Here is a 25807-nt window from a genome sequence, read left to right on the forward strand (position 1 = left end):
CCACTGGATATTGATGGTTCAACAGTTGAGGATCCTGCTCAGGTGGCTAACAAACTAAACGAGTATTTTGCATCTACATTCACACATGAGGAGTTATTCAGGAAAGAAAATGCCAGAGGTAAAGTAGTAATAGTAGTAATAGTAGTGGCATGTGATGCCACTACTATTACTACTACTACTAGCAATTGTATGAGCTTATGCAGCATCAGCCAAAAAAAAATCAAAAAAAAAAATCACACCATTCCCTCCAAATGCCTGTCATGTTCCTCCTTAAATTTATTCAACCTATCAACTTCCACAACGACAGATGGAAGTTTGTTCCAGCAATTAACCACCCGCTGGCTAAAGGCAAATTTCCGCACATCTATTCTATATCTGTCCTTTCTTAATTTGAATTTATGCCCCCTTAGGTTCGTAATCTGAACAAGTGGAAGGATCCCATCAGAATTCACCGTGCTCAACTCATTCAAGGCCTTATACACCTCAATCAGATCACCGCGCAGGTGCCTAGTCTCCAGCCACTGCAATTTGCAGAACTTAAGCCTTTCTTGGTAAGAGGATCCCCTCATTCTCTTCACCAATCTTATTGCCCTTCTCTGTACATGCTCAAGTAAATCTACATCCTTCCTAAAATGAGGCCTCCAGACCTGTACGCAGTACTCAAGGCATGGCCTGACCATTGCCTTATATAGAGGGACAATCACCTCCTTTTCCCTGCTAGCAAAATTCCTATATATCATTGACAAAACCCCAAGACATGCCCTGGCAGCCTGTCTGCATTGCTCAGAAAACTTCATATCTGACTGCACAATTACTCCCAGGTCTTTTTCCTTTTCTACCACCTTAAGTGTAGTACCACACAGTTGGTATGTTTCTCTGGGGTTACTTCTACCCATATGCAGTACTTTGCATTTGTCAAGGTTAAAATTCAGTTGCCACTTCTTAGCCCATCTGCCCAAATTATCTAGATCCTGTTGCAGTAGCACACTGCCATTACTGTCATTAACAACCCTGCCAACCTTTGTATCATCTGCAAACTTCGACATTAAACCTGATATACCTTCATCAATATCATTGATAAATATACAAAACAACAGTGGACCGAACACCGAACCCCTTGGGACTCCACTAATAACGTTAGTCCACGAAGAGCAGCACCCACTGATTACCACCCTCTGTCTTCTCCCACTTAACCATCCTTTTATCCATTGTAGCAACTTACCCTTAATACCATTCTGCTCCAATTTGTACAATAGTCTTTCATGCACAACAGTGTCAAAAGCTTTCCTGAAATCCAAATATATAATATCAAAATTATTTTTTGCATCCAGTTCTTTTGTAACCACATCATAAGTAAACTCTGGCAGTGAGCTAGATGATTTTGTAATAACTGAGGATTTTGTGCCTCTTAATGCAGAAGGCGGGATGTGCCACGCACAAAGCTGCCAGAAGCATGGTGATGATATCGTGCCAGTCATCATTTTGATTGTGGTTACTAATCATTTCCAATTTTAATTGTGGTTTTTTCAATTGTGGTTCTTAAATATTGTGCGGTTGTTGTAGTCTGTTTCACGTGCAAGAGGTGCTGTTTTGTTGCCAACGTAAGTAGTTCATTTTCTTTACAATCAGGTCAATATGAGACTTGAACGTAAGTTTTGTATCAAATGTTACTCCCAGATTATGCGTCTCAACAACTGGGATAGGTTTGCCATTAAGTTTCGGGTGTATGAGCGTAGGCGACTTTTTGAGCGAGTACACCATGATTACAATCTTCTGCAGATTTAGGGCCAAGACAAATTTGTCTAAGTACACGAATAAGTTCAGAAGCTTATTATTAATCTGCTCACACAATACCCTATTGTTCATGGACGGTTGGATGGGTGTTAGGATCTTAATATCGTCTGCATAAGTGCATACACCATCCCTAACCTTGCAGAATGGGATCATCATGGTGGTAAAGAGGAGTCCAGATAAAACTCCACCCTGTGGAACTCCTGCATGGAGTTGTCGTTGGAGAATCTGACTATCTGTGCGGTAATAAATGGACCGACAAGTAAGTAGAGCCTGTAGGAACTTCAGCAAATTTCCTTTTATTTGGAAGGTGTGTTGGATCAGATGAAAAGTAAGGAATGTACATCCAGACTATCGAAGGCTGCTTTTATATCAGCATAAATTATTGAAATTTCCTTTCTGGCTTGGAAAGCATTTAGTATTATGGCTTGAACTGTGAGATTAGTAATTGTTGATCTTGCAGTTATTGAATAATGAATTTGTTGAGGCTGCCTAGCCAGTATCTGATTCGACAACTTTGGCAACAGAGCTTTCTCCATACTTTTAACAGGGTAGATGCAGTAGATATTGGCCTATAGTGCTCCACAAGGTTAGGCTTCATAATTTTCGGCATTGGAATTACAGCGTACTTATTCCAGTTCTCAGGGAAAACTTGGCAAGCAAGGATAGAGCTATAAATTGCTTGGAGTGGTTCAATTAGGTAAGGGCTGAGACACTTTACCATGAAGTAGGGGACTCCATCAACTCCAGCTGTCTCAGTTGCCCTGAGGGAGTTAATACTCTGTATTAGTGCTTCTTTAGTGATAAGAACAGACTTCAGTCTGTTCTTATCGCTAAAGTGTATATAAACTGTATATAATTAGTTATATATATAGAAAAATAGTTATATATATTTAAATCAGTTCAATTAAAAACTTTATCTGGGGACAACGGTGAAGTAGCTGGAGTGGCACATAAGAAAAGAAAACAAAAGGAAGAAAGAACGCACGTTATTGTACTGTAAAAACTGATATGTATTTTGTAGCCTTGGTTATCATAGTTGACTTCATTGGTGCCAATCCCTTCACCCCCTTCTCATATTCTTTCTTTACCCTTTATTATTGTGTTCACTGTTGACACCAACAAATCTGAATTCTGCACAATGCTTGTTAATTTTTGACCATTTTCAAACATTCTTATTTTAATTTTCTGATCCGAATCGAGTGCTTGCTTTCTTTTTTTTTTTTGATACATTTACTAATACTGCTGTCACTTATTCTCTTAGTCGGCACCACGATAACGGTCAAAATAAAATTTTCTGTAAAGAAGTTTAGCATTAGCATTGGCACATGATACAAGAAAGCAAGCTTATATAGCATCAGTCAAAAAAAAAAAAAAAAAACCCTTATTTCACCCATACTCTCGCTCCAAATGTTTGTCAAGTTCTGCCTTGAATCTATTTAAGCTATCAACTTCTACAACGACAGATGGAAGTTTGTTCCAGCAATCAACCACCCACTGGGTTAAGGCGAAAACTCACTATTATCACCACACGCGAGCTCACATTTTACTAAAGCATATTTCTGGAGGTCAATACCATAAAACAATACAAACAATTTGCACTTTCTGGGTTACTGGGCTTTTCTGTTAGTGCAATTCATTATAAACAGGTTGTAAACTCGATCGTATTGCATTTTCGATAATACCAATAGCTGGAATTTTGTGGGATTTTACGTTATTATAGTGAAATGTGTGTCCCCTTCACTGAAATCTTCAGTCATAAAAAAACCTAAATAAATTTTAAGAAATTTCTATTCATTCCTTTCCTATTTTTTAAGCTTGTTAGTCCATATTTCGCTTCTGCAATTTGTGTGTACCATGATCGTCATTATTGATTGCTTATTATTATTTTACTGTTTTAAATTTTACAATCCTAAAAAATAAAAATTTGAGTGAAAAAAATTATCGTAAGTTCGAAGTTACATAAGTCGGGGACTTACTGTATCCAAAAATGTTCAGCAATCTACGTAAAAAATATGGCGATAGATAAAAAACTTACCAAGTACTACTTGTGTGTCCAATACTATGCTTCCCTTTATTTTTTTTGGATGTCGATTTTAAATCTAATAGCTTCCCTTTATTTTTTAATATGTTGCATATGGTTTGGTCAGCAACATATTATAACATTACCATTACAGGTTCATTAAAGAATTAACAGACGCACCATTTTCAAACTTTTGAATAATTTCTAGTTTTTGTTTAATTGAAAGCACAACTCGTTTATGTATGTTTACCCATCATTTTCGCGATTTCTAAACAAAAAAAAATTTGTTATCCCTGATATAAATAACGAAATAAAATTGTTTCCGTTGCAGTGCGACGAAACACAACAATCGAAGCGACACACTAAAACAAACTTAACATTTGTTTTCTCTCTTTCTCTCTTTTTTTTTTAGCATCGGATATGAAGACAGTGGGGGTTGCAAGATAATAATCTTCCAATGACGACTTTATAACATGACTTCTTGTCGCTTATTTATGACTTGCAAAATATCTGTTTATACCTATTCTAGTTATTACTTGAATTTTATGATGGTTGACTTTTTTTTAAAATTTATAATTTGGAGTCTTGAAGTGTCCTGGTTAAACCAGTAAATCGAGAATCTACTACTATATCAACAGTAAAAAATAAAATCAACAAGCTCCATATGGATAGGATAAATAAAGATCACACATTAAGTACTAAAATTATACTTCCATACCACTGCCAATTTGCACAGCAACTTAAAAATATTTTTAAAGGCACAGACATCACACTAATTTTTTCCTACTACATAAAGTTGGAAGTTTCTTTAATAATTACAGGGAAACTTATGAATATAAGAATATGAATATATATATTAATAACTTAATATATTTTATAAAATGCCAATCAGGCTGTAATGCTGACTACATAGGCAGTACCACTACCAAATATGGATCATCGACAATGACAAACACAAGGGACTATTACCATTTTAACAGTCTTAAAACTAATCATTCCAGTACCAAGCTTACATGACACGTGCACTCATACAATCCATTAATAGATTCAGCCATCACACTGATAAAACTAAATTCTAATTATAGGATATTGCAATATGAAACTTTGGCCATAGAATGGTATCGCCAGAACACATCACTCAGAATATTAAATGCGAAACTACCAGCCGGCCTCTCCCCAATATGGAGTCTAACACATTTTAAATTACCACATGTCTAACTCAAAGCATCAAGGGAACTGAAACAACTTTATAAACCCCTTCTTCACTTGCTCGAAATTAGTCAACTGATGATGATTGAATTGAAAGTTCCCCGTTTAGACTCTTGCCTTCTTACATGTTATCCTTCTTAGCAGTTTACTTTATTAAATTTATATATGACAACCATAGGAAGAAGGAATGCATTTCGGTTTTCCTCTGGGCTCTATTTTATTAATTACTGATGTAGTTTAATTTTATTTCATCTTCTTTATACGAATTTTGTGATAAACGGTTTAAGAGGTAGGTAATGAAGTATTAAGCTTTTGCTGTATTTCAATATATGATTATACCAACAGTACCTTAAGTCATAAGTATAAACTTTACTATGATTCTTGATTGAATAATATAGGTTTCCTGCACCTCCCTTAATTCTCTGATAGGCTAATAAATATATCATTCGGGCAACTTGGTTTTATTACCGTTTTATGTAAATTATTATTGGAGTATATTTTATTTTCATCTATTTAATTTTGTTATCTATAAACTGTCCAGTCTGATTTCTAACTAATTTTTCATTCAGAGAGAGAGCACTGTCCCGGGAGTAATCAGTGCAGAAATTCTTTCAATGCTTTCTTTTGTCTTAAATTTTCACTGTAAGAACTTTATCTGACAGTGATTTTCACAGTACAGGACCACAGCCATTCAAAAATGGGTCTTTTGCAGGTTTAGGAGGTTAGTGAAATTCTATTGTACCTTGGGTTTTTTTTTTTTTTTTTATGTCACTACCTTATGGTTGTTCATCACAAGACGAAGCTTCAGCAGCTGAAATTACCATTATTCTACTATATAGTTTTAATTATATTCTGTCATTTTATCTTTTGATATTTTAGTTTTATCACAAATCCAGCAGCTTGAAAACATGTACTTGGTATGTGATTCCAAAAATCATTTCTTTCAATCTCAGAAGACCATAATGTTATGTGACCTAAATTTGTATTTCCTGCATGTTTTGTTCCCTTTACTCACATACTTTTGAAATTATTTCAAAATTTTTAATATTAAAAGCACAACAACAGAAAAACATAGTATAATGGATAAAACAGTTTCTTGTATGTTTTATTATGTATTATGCAATCAAATCCAGACCATACATGGTTTTTCCAAACTATTCCTTGATTCTTTTGAAAACTAGAACAGTGATATGAACAAGTCACTGGGAAGAAAATTTGATGATTAAATAAACTAACTACTTAAACTGGAACTTTATTTTTGTGCTCTATATTATCCACATCTTTAATTTGGTTATAAAATATTTCTAAAAATTTGATTTTAGAGAGAGAAATATGACACATTCTTGTTGACAACAACCAGATTTTTTTTAATTTAATTTTTTTTTTTTTTTTTTTTTTTTGCTACAGCGACTGCATTCTCTCTCTCTCTCTCTCTCTCTCTCTCTCTCTCTCTCTCCGGGTTGAGGGGGTTTATCAACAACTATGCTTGTCCTATGCCCATCGGAGTACCTTGTAGCTTCCCTTTTTGAAAGATGGGGGCACAGATAGCTGATTCCTTCTTCTTTTCCAATTATTTCCATTTATTCATCATTAGATGATCTTCATTTTACATTCCTCTCTAAATTTTCATTTCTGCACATGAACAACTTTAGCCAATCCAGGAGATTCCATCTCACCGGCAATGAAAGAAACTTTTTCACTTCTGAAAAAGTTTTTTTATTCATTCCAGTTTTTCATTTTTGAAAACCACAAACCTGCAAAGAGATATACCATCTCACTGGTTTTGTCATTTTCCTTCTTTTTCAAATTAATCCTTTTCTATATAGGTTAACTTTATTTTGCTATTTTTAAAAAAAAATTAAATCACATTTCCTGTATGGTCAGTGTCAACAAGAATGCTATTTGTATTTCACTCCCTGACCTGTAAACCAAGACCATTATAGTAATATCTGACGATGTGCGCTGGCAAATGTAGAGTCGGTATTAAGTTGTAAGTTTAGTATTCTTTAAAAAAAAAAATCCATACACAAGCAGTATCCATACAAAGAATCCATACACAAGGCACTTTTAATTTAATTCAGCAGTACTCCAGATTATGTCAACCTATACATATACAGTACTTTTAAAATTCTATAAGTTTGCAATTCATATACACTTCTATTATAACCAATAGATAACAATGCAGAGGCATTTAATTTTAATAATGAACTGTTTTTAAGAAATTTATTCCAAATTATAAAATAAAAATCAGCATCTGATAAAAAATACATTATTTTAGGTAATCAGTATATTAACAGTTAGTTTTATTTTCTAGTTTTATAATTAATAAATAGCATAAAGCTTCTTAATATATAAGACACTTCCATTACTACAAATTTTTATATTTATTATAAAAATAAATATAATATTTTATATTATATTTATTAGTATATTTATTCATACAAGAAAAGGCATGTCCTTTTCTAATGGGAATGTTTTTAACTTTTAATCTTCATTCCACATTTTATTTGTGAGGTAAAAAAATATCACAGCAATCGAGGTGTGCTTCACATACATGTGCTTACACACACACACACACACACACACACACACACACACACACACACACACACACACACACACACACACAAAGTACAGTCAAACCTTCCAAATCCAGCAATCCAACACCCTGCACCATCTATATTTTGGCTATGTGTAGAAAACTGACAAACCTAAAAAACCCATTTTGCACAAGAAATTTAGTTCTTAGATGGTCATAATTTTTATTATGACCAATCTAAGACTGAAAGGAAGATATTCAACCTCAGAGTCCTAAGTTTTTAAACATCAAGAAATTTATTAGGCATTGAATTCTCTAATTGCTATTCATGAATAAGTTTAGCAAATCATTGATAAAAAGTGATCAATTACTGAGTTTCTGAGTTCCACAATTTCTACATGAAAATTAATACTGAGTTATTGATTCACTAAACATGTTTACTGTTTAGAAAAATGTTTTTTAGAACTTTTAGATTGTCATTTGTAAACAATGTTAACACTGCAGCTTTCACTTACTCATATTTGCCCACATGCTGCCTAAAAGAAAATTAAGTAGTTCAGAGGATGGTGAACTTTCAAAACGCTACACAGATTGCTATGTATTGCAGGGAAGGATTCTAATGACAAATACACTCAGCATTTGGACTTTAGAAGTTGTGTTTGACATTTTTTGCCACAATGGCCACATTGTGCCTGTTCAAAATTTACCTATGACTAAACTTGTCTATATTATAATGTTTAGAGACCATATAAATTTATGCGTCTTAAACTGTTCAACAAGATTTGCATTTTGGACTGTTACCAAGAATGCATGACAATATTAACAGTTGTTGCAAGTTGGATAGAGAAGTAAAGCTGGATTTCCAGAAACTTGGCTGTTAGAAGGTAATGGCAGTATGAGCACTGAAGAGATTCTCTCCCATAAGCAAAAACAGATGAGCTGGATGGAAATGATCAATGCACAGCACTGCCAGAATCACTTCTCACCAGTTCTGCCTGAAACTACATGTCCACAGCTGTAGTTATTTTTATCTGCAGGAGTTTATTAATGATTTAAGTTTGCCACAGATGAAATCAGTGATTCCCAGATGCAGTTTTAATGATGGATTTATAATCAGTGTGTGGCACTTGAGAGTGACAGAAAGGTTACCTAAGAGTGTTCCAGGGTCAGGATGTCTGACAGCATGATCCGTATGTTCATTCCCTGGGATGCAAACACGATCCAAATACAACAGAAGGTGATCAATGTCATTCAGTGTTGGGATCTTTGGCAGCATGATCCACATGTTTATTCGTGGGATGCCAACATCGCCCAAACAAACCAGAGAATGACCATCTGGTTGCAAGTTTGATAGTGACATAATCTACATTAAATCTGTTTCAGGATTTGGTGAGAGAGGGGAAAAAGTACTGGAACTCCCCAACTTACATAAGGGTTGCATTCCACAGAATGCTACCTAAGTCGGAATTTCCCCCATGCCTGTGCAGTACTCGCTGAATTGATTGAATCAAAAAAGAAATGTTCAACGAATATGGAAGTAAAATTATTTATTGTATTTATTCAATTTTTTATCTCATGCACAGTAAAAATTACAAAAGTGTGCAATTTAAAAAAAATTTCAAAATTATAAAATTACAGAAAAAGAGAGGAGACAGGCATAACGTCAGTAAGTTTTACCTCTCGAGCATTGTTTCCAGAATCGATGTCTTCAGCTGATAAGTATGCCACTGCGGAGGTTGAGGGCTGTGGAGATTTAGAAGGGGCTGGCCGCTCAACCTTATGAAAGAACATATTAATGGATGACTGGACAGTGGCTTTTTTCTTTTCATTGTTGATTTCTTTGTAGCAAGCATATCATTCACCCCTCTGTTAACTTTTAAGAATCATTCACTGTCAGGATCCATCTTCTCAAACCTTGCCATTGCCGATGCAATTTCATGAAATGCCATTGCCATCTCTCTGGTGACGAAGTGTCTCGGCTCCTCATCTTGAGCTTCGTCAGCATTTTCTTCTTTCACTATAGCTGCCTTCAAGTCAATAAGTTCTTCATTAGATAATTCTTTCTCTTCTTCCCCTATTAACTCCTCATCTTTGGCATCAACCTCCAACTGAAGTAGCTCTGTAACTTTTACAATCTTATTGTAACCTCTTCATATGATTCATCTTTTTCAAATCCTTCAAAGCCTTTTACATGCTGTGGGCATATTTTCTTCCATGCATCATTTAAATAACTTTTAGTAATTTCGCCCAGGCCTTATTAATGTTTAATATGGCATTGTAAGATTTCCAAAAGTCTCTTAACGTAAAATTTTTCTCATCATCTACTGCAGATAATGCCTGAGAAAATGTTGTGCGTAAACAGTATGCTTTTATATTCAAAATAACACCCTGATCCATAGGTTGAATGAGTGCAGTCATGTTTGGCGGTAGAAATATGACTCTCGTGTTCGAATTGAAATCATCTAGATGTGTAGGATGTCCAGGAGCATTATCTAATAGAAGCAAAATCTTGAAAGGAACGTCGTTGTCTTTACAATATTTTTCAACCTCAGGAATGAAGCAGCATTTAAACAAATCCTCAAAGAGAGATATTGTTATCCATGCTCCGTGGTTCGATCGGAAATGTAAGGGTAGGGTGGCTTTATTGATGCCCTTAAATGCACGAGGATTTCCAGATTGGTACACAAGCAGTGGTTTTAATCTGTAATCTTCAGCTGCATTAGCCCCAAGAAAGAGCATGGCCCTATCTTTTGATGCCTTGAAACCTGGCATTGTATTTTCCTCTTTGGCAATGTATGTTTGTTCAATCCGGCATTTTTTTCCAATACAGAGCAGTCTCGTCAACATTAAAAATTTGCTGTGTTGAATACCTGCTTTCATCAATAATTTTTTCCAACACATCACAAAATTTCTCTGCAGCTGCAGAATCGGCACTGGCGACTTCACCACATATTTTAAAGTTGTGGAACCAGCACGATGCTTGAACCTATTAAACCACCTGTTGCTTGCCCGAACTTGGGTTGGGGTTTGCCATACTTATCCTTAATATCTTTATTAATATTTGTTGCTTTTGCTTGAACGGTCATTAGACTCAGGGACACTCACTTCTGAATCTGATTTTCCATCCATATTATTAACAGCTGTTCCATCTTTGATATAGCACCTGAATACTGTTTTGTGATCATGTTGATCTTAAGTGCGTTGATCCTTTGACATGTTCTTTTATACATGCACTGTCCTTTAAAATAGTATTCACTGTTGAAGCAGTGAGGCCTAAATCCCTTGCAATAGATGACAAACTTTGTCCTGCTTCGTACCTCAATCATTTTCATCTTCATTTCTAAATCAATTTTGTTTTGTTTCCTGGCACTACCACCACTTGCACTTTTCGTTGGTCGCTTTCCCTTCATCATACAGGAATGAAGAGAAGTTTCTGAAAATTTGTTTGTTATATTGTTGAAGATTTCAGCGAAGGAGAACACATTTCACCATAATAGCGTAAAAACCCACATATATAGATGATTATAATTATAATTATAATTAGATACATTTAACAGAAAATCCCAATAAACCAGAAAGTGCAAATTGTGTTTATTGTTTTATGGCTGTGACCACCAGAAACGTGCTTTAGAAAAATATCACAAAGGCATTCAAAATTGATTCTTATAACAGGAATATATGATAACGATGAAAGGGTAGTGCAATTTCCATTATAAATATGACCTTTTAGACAAATAAATAGCTCAGTAATATAGCGAAATTTTCAATCTCTAAGGACTTGGAACAAATAAAAAAAAAATAAAAAAAACCAATGTGTTATTGGGTTCAAATTAAGATACTTTCACGATACCTCCATTTATTCTTCTGGGATGCAAAATACGTTTCTATGATTTTTTTAAGTTTGCACTGGCCGGTAAAAACATACGTAAAGTCGAATTTCCATAAGTCAAATATTGCGTAAGTTGGGGAGATCCTGTAGACTGAATGTCAGTAACTGCATTCAGCTTGGTTTAAATGGTAACTTATATTGCATGCAATTCTACAGTAGACACTGCATTCTGTTGGAAGAGACAACAAAGCTACTGAGAAGTTGGAAGAAAGTGTTGCAGCACCTATATCTGTATCTGTTTTGGATCCATCAGTATAGATGCAGTTTCGCTGAGTTTTCCAAAGTATGTGCTTCACGTAGCTCCCGAAGGTGGTTGTTTGCTAAGGAGCATTTTTATCGATCACTGAAGGATATCATCACAAAGAGGTGAGAATACAGTCCATGGAAGTTTAGGAGTAGCAATGTCTTCGATGATATACTGAAGTCAATGTCCTAATTGTGCAGAAGCTTTTCCAATTGAAGTACTGCAGGATTGTTTATGTGATACAGCATGACACACTACGGATCAAACAGGTGTATCCAAATGGGGTGAGATGAGAAAAAAAAAAAAAAAAGAGCACAGGCTGTGGACTGGAAATGTTCTGAAGGCTCCCACAGCTCTATCCTAAAAGCACTAAGCTGGATGACATTCATATATAATAATGAACTTTTTCCCACAGAGTCATAGACTAGTGATCAACAATCCAAGCAGGATAGAATTAAGTTTCTAAAGAGATGTAAGAGGGAGCTTCTATAAGCTTTGAACCCAGGACATATGGTGACAACTTTTAAGATAATCAAATTTTTCAGATGAAGGGTCCAAAGGTAAGCTATATGAGTAGCAAAATATTAGCATTAGCAAGGGCATATGATGCAAGAAAGCAAGCTTACATAGCATCAGCCAAAAAAAAAAAAAAAAAAAAACACACACAGACCCTTCTCGTTTCACCCATCCACTCACTCCAAATGTTTATCTAGTTCTGCCTTGAATCTGTTTAAGCTATCAACTTCTACAACGACAGATGGAAGTTTGTTCCAACAATCAACCACCCACTGGCTAAAAACAAACTTCCGCACATCTATACTACAATTTTCTTTCCTCAATTTGAATTTATGCCCCCAAAGGCGATTATTCTGAGCAAGAGGAAGAATCCCATCAGCATTGAGCATGCTCAAACCATTCAAGGCTTTATACACCTCAATCAGATCACCTCCCAGGTGCCTAGTCTCCAGACACTGTAATTTGCAAAACTTAAGCCTTTCTTCGTAAGAGCAACCCTTTGTTCCATTCACTAATCTTGTTGCCCTTCTCTGTACTCGTTCCAACAGATCTACATCCTTCTTAAAATGAGGCCTCCACACTAGTATACAGTACTCAAGGTGGATTGACCATTGCCTTATACAAGGGGATAATCACCTCCTTATCCCTACTATAAAAATTCCTGTACAGTCGATTCCGGTTATTTGGGACACATCGGGACTAGTCCATTTTGGCCCGATTAAGCGGCCCCAATTATCCAAAGTTTCAAGTAAATAGTTAAAAATACAATGTACTCCCCCCCCTTTACAATTGGTTCACTGTTCAATCACATCACGTTACGATGGAGCCACCATTGTAAAGTACCGTTCACTATACGATGTGCAGTAAGCGCCGGTCATTATGATCACGTTTGTGAATTGAATTTTAATTCTATTAAACAGCAATTCTAATTAGCGAAAATAGGAGGAATATTATCCATAGGCTATAAAAGTAAAGATATATTAAGTACAAATTTACCCTTTAATACCTTACCAATTAAAAAGTTAAATGATACGTGAAATTCGGAAGAATATACGTGATAATCGGAATAATTAATGCGTACTGTAATATGTACATACTAACTAAACTAGTTGACATTTCTGTTCAATGTCATTTGTGGGTGGGGGTTAATAATTAAAACAGTAAAAAGATAAGCAATCAATAACAAAGCACATCGCACACACACAAATTGCAAGTAACACGATATGCGCAAGTGAGAAGTAACAAATTCCGAAGCTTTAAAAATAGGAATGAAGAGAAGAGCCTGAAAATTATTTTTTTTTTATATGATTGCAGATTCCATAGAAGTGTAAACACATTTCACCATAATAACCCACAGAATTCCAGCTGTCGGTATTATCGCAAATTCAATAAGATCGAGTTTACTATCAGTTTATGATAGATTTCACTAACAGAAAAGCCCAATAAACGGGTGACTGCTAATTGTTTTTATTGTTTTATGGTTGTGACCTCCAGAAATTCGACCGAACTACGTGGTACGGTTGGGGACAATCGTAGGGTAATCTTCAGTGCTGCGGTCTTCTGCCCCGATTAAACGGCATTTTGTCCCAATTAAGCGAAGTAAATCCTGGCTATTTTCTCGATTGGGTTCTGTTTTTTAAGATTTGCCCCAAATAAACGGCTGCCCCGATTAACCGGTGGCCCAAATAACCGGAATCCACTGTATATCATTGACAAGACACCATGAGCTACTCTTGCAGACCATCTGCACTGCTCAGAAAACTTCATATCTGCCTGCACAATTACCCCCATGTCCTTTTCACTCTCTACCACTTTCAGTGTAGTACCATACAGTTGATACATTACTCTGGGGTTACTGATTCCCATATACAGTACTTTAAATTTGTCATTCTTAAACTTCAGTTGCCACCTCTCAGCCCATCTGCTCAACTTTTCTAGATCCTGTTGCAGCAGTGTACTGTCACTAGTGTTATTAAAAACCGTGCCGACCTTCGTATCGTCTGCAAACTTGGACATTAAGCCTGATATACCATCATCAATATCATTAATGAATACAGAAAACAACAATGGAACCAAAACTGAACTCTGGGGCATTCCACTAATAACATTAGTCCACGAAGAGCAGTGTCCATTGATTACCACTCTCTGTCTTCTCCCACTCAACCATCCCTTTATCCATAGCAGCAATTTGCCTCCAATGCCACACTGCTCCAATTCATGCAGCAGTCTTCCATGTGCAACAGCATCAAAAGCTTTTCTAAGATCCAAATATATGATATCAAAATTATTCTTTGATCCAGTTCCTTTGTGACTACATCATAGTATCCAATCAAATTGGTCAGACAAGACTTCCCCTTAACGAACCCATGCTGTGTCCAAGCTATAACTGAAGTCTTGTCTGGATGATCCTGCAATGCTTCTTTAACCAGTGCCTCCAATAATTTCCCTGGAACAGAAATTGAACTAACAGGTCTGCAATTACCCGTGTCTCCCCTTGATCCTCCATTGTGGATTGGGGTCACATTTGCACATTTCCAGTCCACGGGTACCTCCCCTGAGTCCAAGGAAGCTCTCATAATTATGGCTAAGGGTTTGCTTACTTCCTTTGCTGCCTCTTTTAATATAACTGGATAGATTCCATCCACCCCAGGTACCTTTCTTATGTTTATCTTCAACAATTTCTCTTTCACTGTACTCTCAGTTATTACAAGATTATCTAGCTTACTGGCAGAGTTTAATACACCTCTGACATTCCCCTCCCTGAATAACTCCTCATGTGTGAATGTAGATGCAAAATATTCATTTAGTTTGTTAGCTACCTGAGCAGGATCATCAACAGTTGAACCATCGATATCAAGTGGACCAATCTGATTCATCCCCTTCCTTCTACAGTTTACATAAGTAAAGAACTCTTTGCTGTTTTTCTTTGCATCGTTTGCCGAAGATTTCTCGTAATCTGCCTTCGCCTTCCTGTTCCTGCTAGCAGGGACAGCAAGGATGTAGAGTTGCTAGAACGAGTACAAAGAAGGGCAACAAGATTGGTGAAGGGAAGAAAGGGATGCTCTTACCAAGAAAGGCTTAATTTCTGCAAATTGCAGTGCCTGGAGGGTAGACACTTGTGAGGTGATCTGATTGAGGTGTATAAGGCCTGGAATGGGTTGAGTGCTGAATGCTGATGGGATTCATCCTCTTGCTCAGATTAAGAACCTGAGGGGGGCACAGATTCAAATTGAGGAAAGACAGTTGTAGAATAGATGTGTGGAAATTTGCCGTTAGTCAGCGGGTAGCTGATTGGTGGAACAGACTTCCATCTTTTGTTGTGGAAGTTGATAGCCTAAATAAATTTAAGGCTGAGCTGGACAGGCATTTTGAACGAATGGAGGGGTGAAGTGGGAGGGGGTTTTTTGGCTGAAGCTGCATAAGCTTGCTTTCTCGCATCGTATGCCTCTACTAATGCTAAAGGGTGACACAAATAATTATAGACCTGTTAGTTTAACTTCTGTTCCGAGAAAAATAATGGAGTCACCAGTTAAAAAGGTGATACAGGATCACCTAGACAAGACAGTAGTAATAGTTCAAACACAGCATGGGTTTGTAAAGAGGAAGTCTTGCCTGACCAATTTGATTGGATACTATGATATGGTAACAGAGGAACTGGATGCAAAAAATAATTTTGATATCATATACTTGGAATTCAGGAAAGCTTTCGATTCTGTTGCACTTGGAAGACTGCTGTACAAATTGGAGCAGTATGGCATTAAGGGCAAGTTACTGCAATGGATAAAGGGATGGATGAGTGGGAGACAGCAGAGAGTGGTAATAAATGGACACTGCTCTACGTGGACTAATGTTTAAGTGGAGACCCCCAGGGTTCAGTGCTGGGTCCATTGTTGCTTTGTGTATTTATCAATGATATCGATGAAGGTATATCAGGCTTAATGTTCAAGTTTGCAGATGATACAAAGGTTGGCAGGGTTGTTAATGACAGTAAAGACAGTATGCTACTGCAGCAGGATCTAGAAAAGTTAGACAGATGAGTTGAGAAGTGGCAAATGAAGTTTAACATTGACAAATGCAAAGTACTGCATATGGGTATCAGTAAACCAAGAGAAATGTACCATGTGGTACTACACTCAGGGAGGTGGAGAATGAAAAAGACCTGGAGTAATCGTGCAGTCAGATATGAAGTTCTCTGAGCAGTGCAGATGGGCTGCCAGAGCAGGTCATGGAGTTTTGTCAATGATATATAGGAATTTTGCGGGCAGAGACAAGGAGGTGATTATCCCTTTGTATAAGGCCACACCTTGAGTACTGTATACAGGGGTCTGGAGGCCTCATTTTAGGAAGGTTGTTGTTGTTGTTGTTGTTATTTGGTGTTTAGGAGCATTAGCAACTAAGGCCATATTGCTCCGGAGATATGCAGTGGTCATTCCCTGACCTTTACACATTATACCTATTTGGTGGTCATGGGTTCGAACCCTGGTCTAATCAAGAAGCATGTGCTACGCACTGCTGCTCCTGCCCACGGAGGCGCTTCATTTTAGGAAGAATGTAGAGTTGCTAGAACAAGTACAGAGAATGGCAACAAGATTGGTGAGAGAAACAAAGGGGTGGTCTTATGAAGAAAGGCTTAAGTCTTGCAAGTTGCAGATTCTGGAGACCAGGCCCCTGCAAGGTGATCTGATCGAGGTGTATAAGGCCTTGAATGGTTTGAGCAGGCTCAATGCTGAGGGGATACTTCTGCTTGCTCAGATTAATAACCTGATGGGGCGTAGATTCAAATTGAGGAAAGACAGTAGTAGAATAGATGCCTTTAGCCAGCAGGAAATTTGCCTTTAGCCAGCAGGTAGTTGATTGCTGGAACAGACTTCCATCTTTTGTTGTGGAAGTTGATAGCTTAAATAAATTTAAGGCTGAACTAGACAAACATTTGGAGAGACCGGATGGGAGAAATGGGACGATTTTTTTTTTGTTTTTTTGCTGATGCTGTATAACCTTGCTTTCTTGCATCATATGCCTCAACTAATGCTAAACATATCTGATTCAATCATATTTGGAATGTCCCATACAATGTTTGTAATTCTTATGGTAAATGTTGCACTCAGGATGGAACCCTGCAGTACTCATCCTCTTGAGCAAATGATTTCAATAAACTGTTCAGATACTCATATTTAACTTGGATAAATTGGGTTAATAACTGGCCTTTCAAACCAAAGATCTTGAAGGAACACCATATCATCAAGTGATACTGAAAGCTTTTTTAATGTTCAGATCAACCATGAGACACTATCTCCTCCTTATGAAAGCATTATGGATGTTTATTTCTACTTTGATCATCACATGAACTGATTCTTCTGAAACCTGTACTGATTACTGTTTAGCAACTTTTTAGTTTTCAGGAACCATGTGACTTGCCTATGTGTCATTTTTTTTCAAGACTTTGCCTAAACAGCTGGTCAGTGAATTCAACATGTAATTGCATGGACAGGTGCGATCTTCTCCTGGCTTCAGGAAGACTAGGACAATTAAATGAAAACAGGAATTTGGGTAAGTATTTCCTAAAAATAGTTGACTGTGCAATTTTAATAATGAGCTTCTTGATTCGTTGTTTAATTGTTTTAACATTATGTAGTAGACTCTCTGGACCAGCAGAAATACTAGATTTTTATTGAAAGATTCTGAAAGTTCTGTTGATGTGACTGGCTGTACAGGAGTGGTACCACAGCAAGGAAATTGATTTTGTTGTTCTGCAAAATGCCTTAATTTGCTGAAAGATTGGACTGTAAGCAGACACTGTCAATATCGTGATAATTACTTAACTAAAGTGTTCGCTATTTGTACTGGTGAAGTCAAATCCTGACCCTTCCAGTTTAATAACAAGGCTAGATATTACACACACTTGCCATTAAGTGTCTGAATTTTCCTCCAGATGAGTCTATTGACCATGTCCTTGTTAAAAGTTGAAGGGGCATTTCTTTGTTTTTCTTCATATTTGGTGGAACTTGGCTGTGATCAGATTATAAGGAATTTGTGAAACAAATTACAAGCTTTTTTTTTTTTTTTTTTTTGCTGTTTAGTGTGCATACATTCCTGATTCCATCAGTAACTGCAGTGCTTACATTTACTTCGTAAAGAATTTGGAATTGCAGAAGTAGCAGCTTTCAAAATCTGGATAGTAATATGTTCATTACTATCCAGATAGTGACATTATCTATTCTGGATAATGTTCTGGATAGTGACATTATCTATTCACTGGAATTTTACTATATTATCATCAAACCTGAACATGAGTGGCATATTCATTCCAATGCACCCCCTGTGTAATTTCTAAGTGTTGCAATGCACTGGAGTTTGCCCATATTTGGAGCTTGCAGAGAATCAGTAAGTGATCACTTACTCAAGTCTTGATGACCTGCCTTTCCATATTAGCATACAGGGTGATTCATGAAGATAATGCATAACATCAGGAGCTGATTTCTGAAGCAATTCTGAATTAAAAAGTGCATATAAACATGGGTCTGATTCCAGAAGATTACTGCCATGTTTTGAATCTTAGAAAAGAAAAAAGAAATTCTGAGCAATATAAAATAAATATAAAAACAACCGGCACATAAATATAACTGATAAAGTGATAATTTATTTTTTATTTAGAAAAGTTACACTGTGTTTACAGTTATGTATGTGTATGATTGAGTAGCTTCTCAAAAACACCACCTTTGACTTCAGAGTAATTTGCCACTCATGTGTGAATTGCATGAGCTGCTTGCATAAATTCAACATAGTTGTTTTTTTATGTAGGTCGCAGCATTCAATATGCAATCACATAATGCATCTCGTGTATGCACTTTTGTGTGAAATACAAGATCTCTCATCCACCCCACACAAGCAAAAATCTAAAGGGCTTGGGTTGAGTGACCTAGGTGGAAAATTCTGTGAACCACTGACACCAACCCATTTTCCGATTATCGAGGATTCCACACCATACATCAGTATTTAATCGATTGAAAATAACTCTCCACAGTTGCATAAATTACAAGCACAGTTCAAAATAGTGTATTGCTGAGAAATTATTGAGATACTGAGATATATTGAGAAACTGCAAATTTTATATAACTCTGTACTTATTCAGAATCAGACCCATGTTCATATGAACTTCTTTACTCAATTTCCTCAGGAATCAGCTCCTTAAGTTATGCCATACCTTCATGAATCACCTTGTATGTGGTAGGAGAACAGATTGAAAGATCTATGGCAGTCACAGATCATATAGAAAAATGGACATAGGTAGGCTCGCCAGTATTCATCATGATAAGTTGATAAGCAAGGATATTCTATTATCTTACCTCTCTTGTTAGTTGTTACAGATCCCCACAATGGATGATGAGCATTGAAATCCCCAACAGAGGAGATGGCAGCTAATCTATTACATTTCCTAGATTATCTGAGAGAACAAGAAATTAGGAGGGAGCCAAAACAGAAGATACTGTAAGGTTGATATCAATTACAATGCACACTGGCACTACTTCTAAAGGCAATTAAAGAGAAACATGTTTGGATGGAACGTTGTTTCTAAAAAGAATTGCTCCTACCCAGGCTGACAAATCAATAGTTCCATTTCATCTAAAGATGGTATAATTTTTAATGGTAGGACACACTTGTAAATTTATATATTTACTGAAAGGATATGCCTGCTTGGGTATCTTGATCAATAAGATCATGTAAAGCATCTTTTGCACTCCGAAAGCCTCTAAAATTCCATTAAAGGACTATTTCCACTATTTGGATTTATTGGTGGTTGTTGATCCTAACTGCTTTTCAAATGTAGACTGACTTGTGCTGAATTTTTTTTTTTTTTTAAAGGAAAGGGGTGTCTTGTGTTCATCTCTTCATTTGCATGGAGTTCTAAAATTCCATCATCCTGTTCATCAATATCCATTCTGGTGGAGTATTACAGTTGTGGTTTGATGGTTTCCACCATTTTTTTTTTGGTTTTGCTGGCTTTTAAGAAACATTGGATGGAATAGTAGCCAATGTTACCCAGCTTGTTCAGTTGTTTTTTTTCTAGACATTGTTTAGAATTAGAGAACAAAAGACGTGTCCAGTTAGCAACAAATATGTCTAGAGGACCTGATCCATTTGTTTAAACACCTACGGACTGAAAGTGTTGAGCAGCTAAGGCATATGTACTCTTTGACTGATTATTTGTCTTCTCGCCTCTGAGTAAATGATTTCATTCTCCACTTAATATTTCTGGATTTTTTTTTGCCTTGCTTCCATAGTTTGCATGTTATAAAAAATGCCAGATGGTTGACCTTACAATCTGGGCAATGAGGAGTTTTTACAGTGTAAGTAGATTGGTTATGATTGAAGAAGACTGATCCACAGTTAGAACATACTGCCTCATCTTGACATGCAGTTTGAAAGTGGCCGTATTTTTGGCACTTCTAGCATCTGGAGTTTGGGATATAGTAGTAGTAGTGGCATGTGATGCAAGAAAGCAAGTGTATGAGCTTATGCAGCATCATAAGACATCATAACGACAGATGGAAGTTTGTTCCAGCAATTAACCACCCACTGGCTAAAGGCAAATTTTTGCACATCTATTCTACATCTGTCTTTCCTTAATAGGGTTGGACACAGCAGTGGAGATGACCTGCTTTGATAGATGCTGGTAAGTTTGGAGAGCTAAATGTGAGAATAATGCTCCATGTTTGCTCACATAACTCTTGGAGGAGTTTAGTGTGGCATGGAGAGTATTGTTGGGTTTCTGCCAAATGTCAGCTTTAATAGCTTTACAGAATACTGGGATTGAGTAATCTCTACCAGGAGATTGCTGGACTGGAGTTCCCTAGCTGTTTTTGGTGAATCTGCAGCAGACTCAGTGAATTTCTGTACAAGTATGAGAGATAATTTACTCAGAGGTTAATTTGATAGAGAATACAAAATGAGGAAGGCTGGAATCCTCTTGAGGGGTTATTTTCAACCTTTTGAAAATAGCCCCTCAACTTTTCAACCTTTTGATTAAGAAATTCATGTTCAGTATCATTTGTCTCAGATCTTGAGCTTCATGGCTCTAAAGGTGGAAACATATTATTATCCAACTTTGCTCTTTTCAGCCCTGGAAGAGTGGATTTCCTCTCCCAGGTTTCCAGCCCTACCGTGGGAAGGTAGGAGCAGGGCCACTAGAGTGGCCAAGTGGTATATAAGTAAGTGTGTTAGTTCAATGGAGAAAAAAAAAAGTAATTTTCCTTTCTGAAACTTATAATTTGAAATTTGTAAGACTAAGTTTCTATTAATTAATGTAAACATAAGAAAAACTTTTAAAACAGAACAAGAACTATAGTTGTTGAAAAAGGAGGTGGATGCCTCCGAAAGCTACAGTGTTTTAGTGCTTTTATCATCTGTGTTTTATCTACATTGTTTAATTGTAAATAATTCTTTGCAGTTTAAAATTTCATATTTTATTGTACAGACAGTTAGTTACCTTTTTATTAGTTTTATCCGGTGGAATTTTATCATTCTATTTATTTCATTTATCTACATCATTATTTTAATATAACATAACACTATTTATAATTTTAATAATGGTTGGTTTATGATTGTGCAGTTATTATGAAAATGTACTTTCCATATACTATACTTCACCTTTCTCTCAGGAGGGGAATACACAGTACTATGTAATATGAAATGTAGTATATAAATGCAATATTTCTTGCAGCTTTTTTGTATGACTATAATATAACCATTCAAAATCAAGAAAATTTTAACTTTTGGCAACAATCTGGTCTTGGGATTGCTGGACTTGGCAAGTTCAGCTATATTATAAATTTTACTCAGTGATATTATGAATAAACAAATACAATGAAATATTCTCTCTCTCTCTCTCTCTCTCTCTTACATGTATTTAGATAACATTGTATTTTGATAAAGAATTAGTACCTGTGCTTGGATGATAATCTGTACATAAATATTTGAGCAATTTGGTTGTCTGTTCTGGGGCTTTATTTATTAATATCTTTCCATATTTCTTCATATTCTTTTCTGCCTGCATAAACAGTTATTCAGGTGAAAAGTTTAATAATAAACTTCAATTTAATTATACACTGCCCTACCATTAACATCAGGGCAGCTTCATATCTACACATAACCTTTATTTACAGGAAAATTAATAACACATAATGAAACCTTTAGCCTTTGTGAAGCCTCTAGTCTTCATGGGACACTATTCACCAGTTTTTTTTTTGTTTTTTTTTGTAAATATCCTCTGTTATTTATCACCATATTACCTTTAAAGTGGTGATCAGTTCAGCACTGTTTTTTGGACACATACACCCAATGATCCGATTCATCCCAGAGATACTCTATAGGATTAAGATCAGGGCTGTGTGCTAGATATCCAAATATTTTGATGCTGAATTCCTCAAACCAGTCCATCAAAATTTGAGCAGTGTGAAAATTTTGATAGACTGGTTTTTATGGAATGATTTTGTGCAAAACAACAAATGGTCCCAGGATAAACCATAAAAACCAGCCCACATCATGCTGCCTCTGCTAAATTTCACTATTGGGACAATACCAACTTTTCACTGGGCTATGGTCCAAGAATGGTGGGTCTTACCTCAAGATAGATGGCAAGTGGCAATAGACAGGGTGATTAGTGGCTTTTAGATGGCTACATGACTGTGGTAACTCATATCATGAAGTCATGCAGACAGGTGTTCCAATCATCTCACTGAGGGCCTATCTTTTCTGCAACAACATTGACCTACGTTCTGAATGGGTGATTCTTTGCAGGGCTCTCCTGTTATATTCTGTCAGTGAAGGAGCTCTTGCAGGTCATTTCATAACATAACAGTTTCAGTGCCAGTCTGCCTCCAATCCCAGATTGCATCACCAATCATAGACCTGGGGATCTTCAGTGCCATTGAAATATCATGTTTGAGACAGATTGTTTACATTGCACCCCATCATCATTTCATGCTGGAAGTCTGATTTTGGTACCTTGTATTCACAATCTACTGCTATCTCCTCAAAATGAAGGCTGACATGAATAGTCATATGGTCGTGACCGAGACGTGGTACTTGGGCAGGACGTAATCATCAATGGAAGGGTGTCTGGATATTAATGGAAGGGCAACATATACATGGCACAAGTTAAATCATATGTAAATGCATTTTCTAGTTTAATCACAAAAATGCTTTCAAAGCAAATGGCTACTGCACTGAATTTTGTAATTATAAGCAGGAGCTTATTTTTAAATCATGCTGCAAGAGGTTTTTCCTCAACGGATGTGAAAAAATTTTATATAAATATAAAATATTAAAAAGAAAAAATGTGCAGAATTAAACTGAAAACCTGGGTATACATAAAACATACAGTAAAACCTCATTAATTTGATGATTCAAAGAACCAAGACATCTGTTTTGATTTAAACCAGTTCTAAGTATCTGTACAAGATAAGAACATGTGTATTAAAAACATATTTTTATTCTGATACACTAAAACTCTGTACCAAATTTCACAATTCTCACAATTTAAAATGTGAAGAACCTTTTAGTTTTACTGTGGTTAAATGTTTGTGAATAGACAATTATGTAGTTGAAGACATTGTGGTACATGATCATGTAGTAGAAGACACTGAGTAAATGATTAACACATTCATTTAGTCAATATCAGAAAGACAACAATTGCACTATGCCAAAATTCAATCAATCAATTTCTCAACTGTATATAGCTGTTATACATTTTTGCTGCCATTACTAATCATATGGCTTGATGTATACAAGCGATATGTTAAAATAAGGGCTATGTTGTTTATTTTGTATAATTGTAAACATGCTAAAGAGAGAGTATTACACTGCAAGATTATTTGCAGTGTAATTTGTTTGTTATCCATGCAAAAAAAGTGACTTATTTTCAGTACAGACACTTATTCAGTGGCAACTTAGGGCAGATTAGTACATAATATTGTAATACATTTGTGTCAGCTGGTGATCAGTTTGATGTCACTTCAGAACAGCTGGAAAAATGTATGCTGGATTGGAGTGAAATTCTAGCCTGGTTGCGTGTAATTAAGTGCTTTTGCATGTGTGTGATTACATGTGTAAAAATCACTACTTATGGAAGACATTACCAAAGCAACCTCTCAAAAGAAAAGATTACACATAACTCTATAATAAAATAAAGCAAGGAGAAAATTCCTGAAGCAGATTTGCAATTAATCTCTTCTGTGGTATGTATCTCTTCTTCTCAGGGGCCCAGAACAAATCTGGAGACTACACTCATGCAACACACAACACTGTGAGATCCTCCACACCAGAATGTGCTGGTCTGACAAGATATAGCTATTGTTTGTGACTCCATTGTCAAAGAAATAGGAAATATATTTTTTTAACACAGAGCATTTCTGTCTCTTCACTTTCAGTCATTTCGTAAATCAAACTGGTCACCAGTCTGTAGAAATGCTCTTTGACCAGCTTACAAAGCCTTAATTTGTAAGAGCTGTATATATATGCTAAGTTACCAAGTTCAGTGAGTAAGGAGCACTGCTAAAAGAGAGGAATGTCATCTTTTTACATGAATTAAACAGCAAATAATATCCCAAAATATAATCTCTCTCTCTCTCTCTCTCTCTCTCTCTCTCTCAGAGAAGTACAATTATATAATACACAACATGGCCTTTATTTAATGTACAATGGGCTGCATAATGATAATGAAAAAAAAAAAAAAAAAACTCTTGTGATCTTTTTTATTCTCCACTGAAAAAGTATTTTTTTCTCTGAAGCACACTGATTATTATTCTCCCACATAGTGAGCAGTGGCTTAATTTCATTATGTCTATCCTACATGCTCAAATCAAAAGTTCAAACTGATTAACACTTTTGTTCCAGTTAGATTGCACATACCCTGAAGCAATTAAGTAACCTTCTTGATCAGTCAAGAACTTAAACAGCATAATAAACAAATTTTCAATATATCGTTAAATATCAACATATATTGTTTGTGATATACTGTGAGTATCAATGTGGTTTTTGATTATCATACTATTTACATATTAATTTTATTTTTATTTTTTTCCAATTCCTACTTCCAATCAGTGCTAGTTGGCATCTTCAGCATGGAAGGATTAGATACCTGTGGTTTAATCCTACCCATGAGCTCTCTAAAGGGATTGTAAAGGTGAGGTTCTTTCATTGCAAGTATGAAAAATAGAAGCATGAAAACATCAAGCAGGATCTGATATTTAAATGCTTCCATTTTTAATATTTACAGTGATACTTTATAGCCAGTCAAAAAATATCTTGATTATCCAATTAGAAACCTCAGGAGCAGAATGGATCTAATTCTCCATACTGAAGACGTCAATTTGTACTGGTTGAAAGTACTGTTACAAAAAAATAATAAAAATAAAATCAATATATGAATCATATGACAATCGAAAACCATATATCAAACTAACAATATATTGTCAATATTTAACATGTAATGAAATATCAAAAATTTATTTGCTATATTGTTTTAGTTCTTGAATGACTAAGTTCACTTAATTGTTTCAAGGTATTCATACCCTAATTGGTACACTAACTGGTAAGAGA

The 25807-nt window shown here is 35.9% G+C and overlaps 1 protein-coding gene across 2 annotated transcripts in view; it reads right to left on the reverse strand.

Moving 5' to 3' along the window:
- The window catches only part of LOC150079140 (vacuolar protein sorting-associated protein 11 homolog), a 697977-nt gene that overhangs the window by 380530 nt on the left and 291640 nt on the right, over positions 1 to 25807 (reverse strand). For both annotated transcript variants that reach the window (XM_090382204.1, XM_090382205.1), the window contains one exon: positions 22151 to 22256. In XM_090382204.1, coding sequence (XP_090238330.1) covers positions 22151 to 22256 — 106 coding nt within the window. The remainder of the gene's footprint in view (positions 1 to 22150; positions 22257 to 25807) is intronic.

The sequence above is a fragment of the Mastigoproctus giganteus genome, chromosome 10 (genome assembly GCF_048544385.1).
Source record: "Mastigoproctus giganteus isolate SK-2022 chromosome 10, ASM4854438v1, whole genome shotgun sequence".
Lineage (NCBI taxonomy): Eukaryota > Metazoa > Arthropoda > Arachnida > Uropygi > Thelyphonidae > Mastigoproctus > Mastigoproctus giganteus.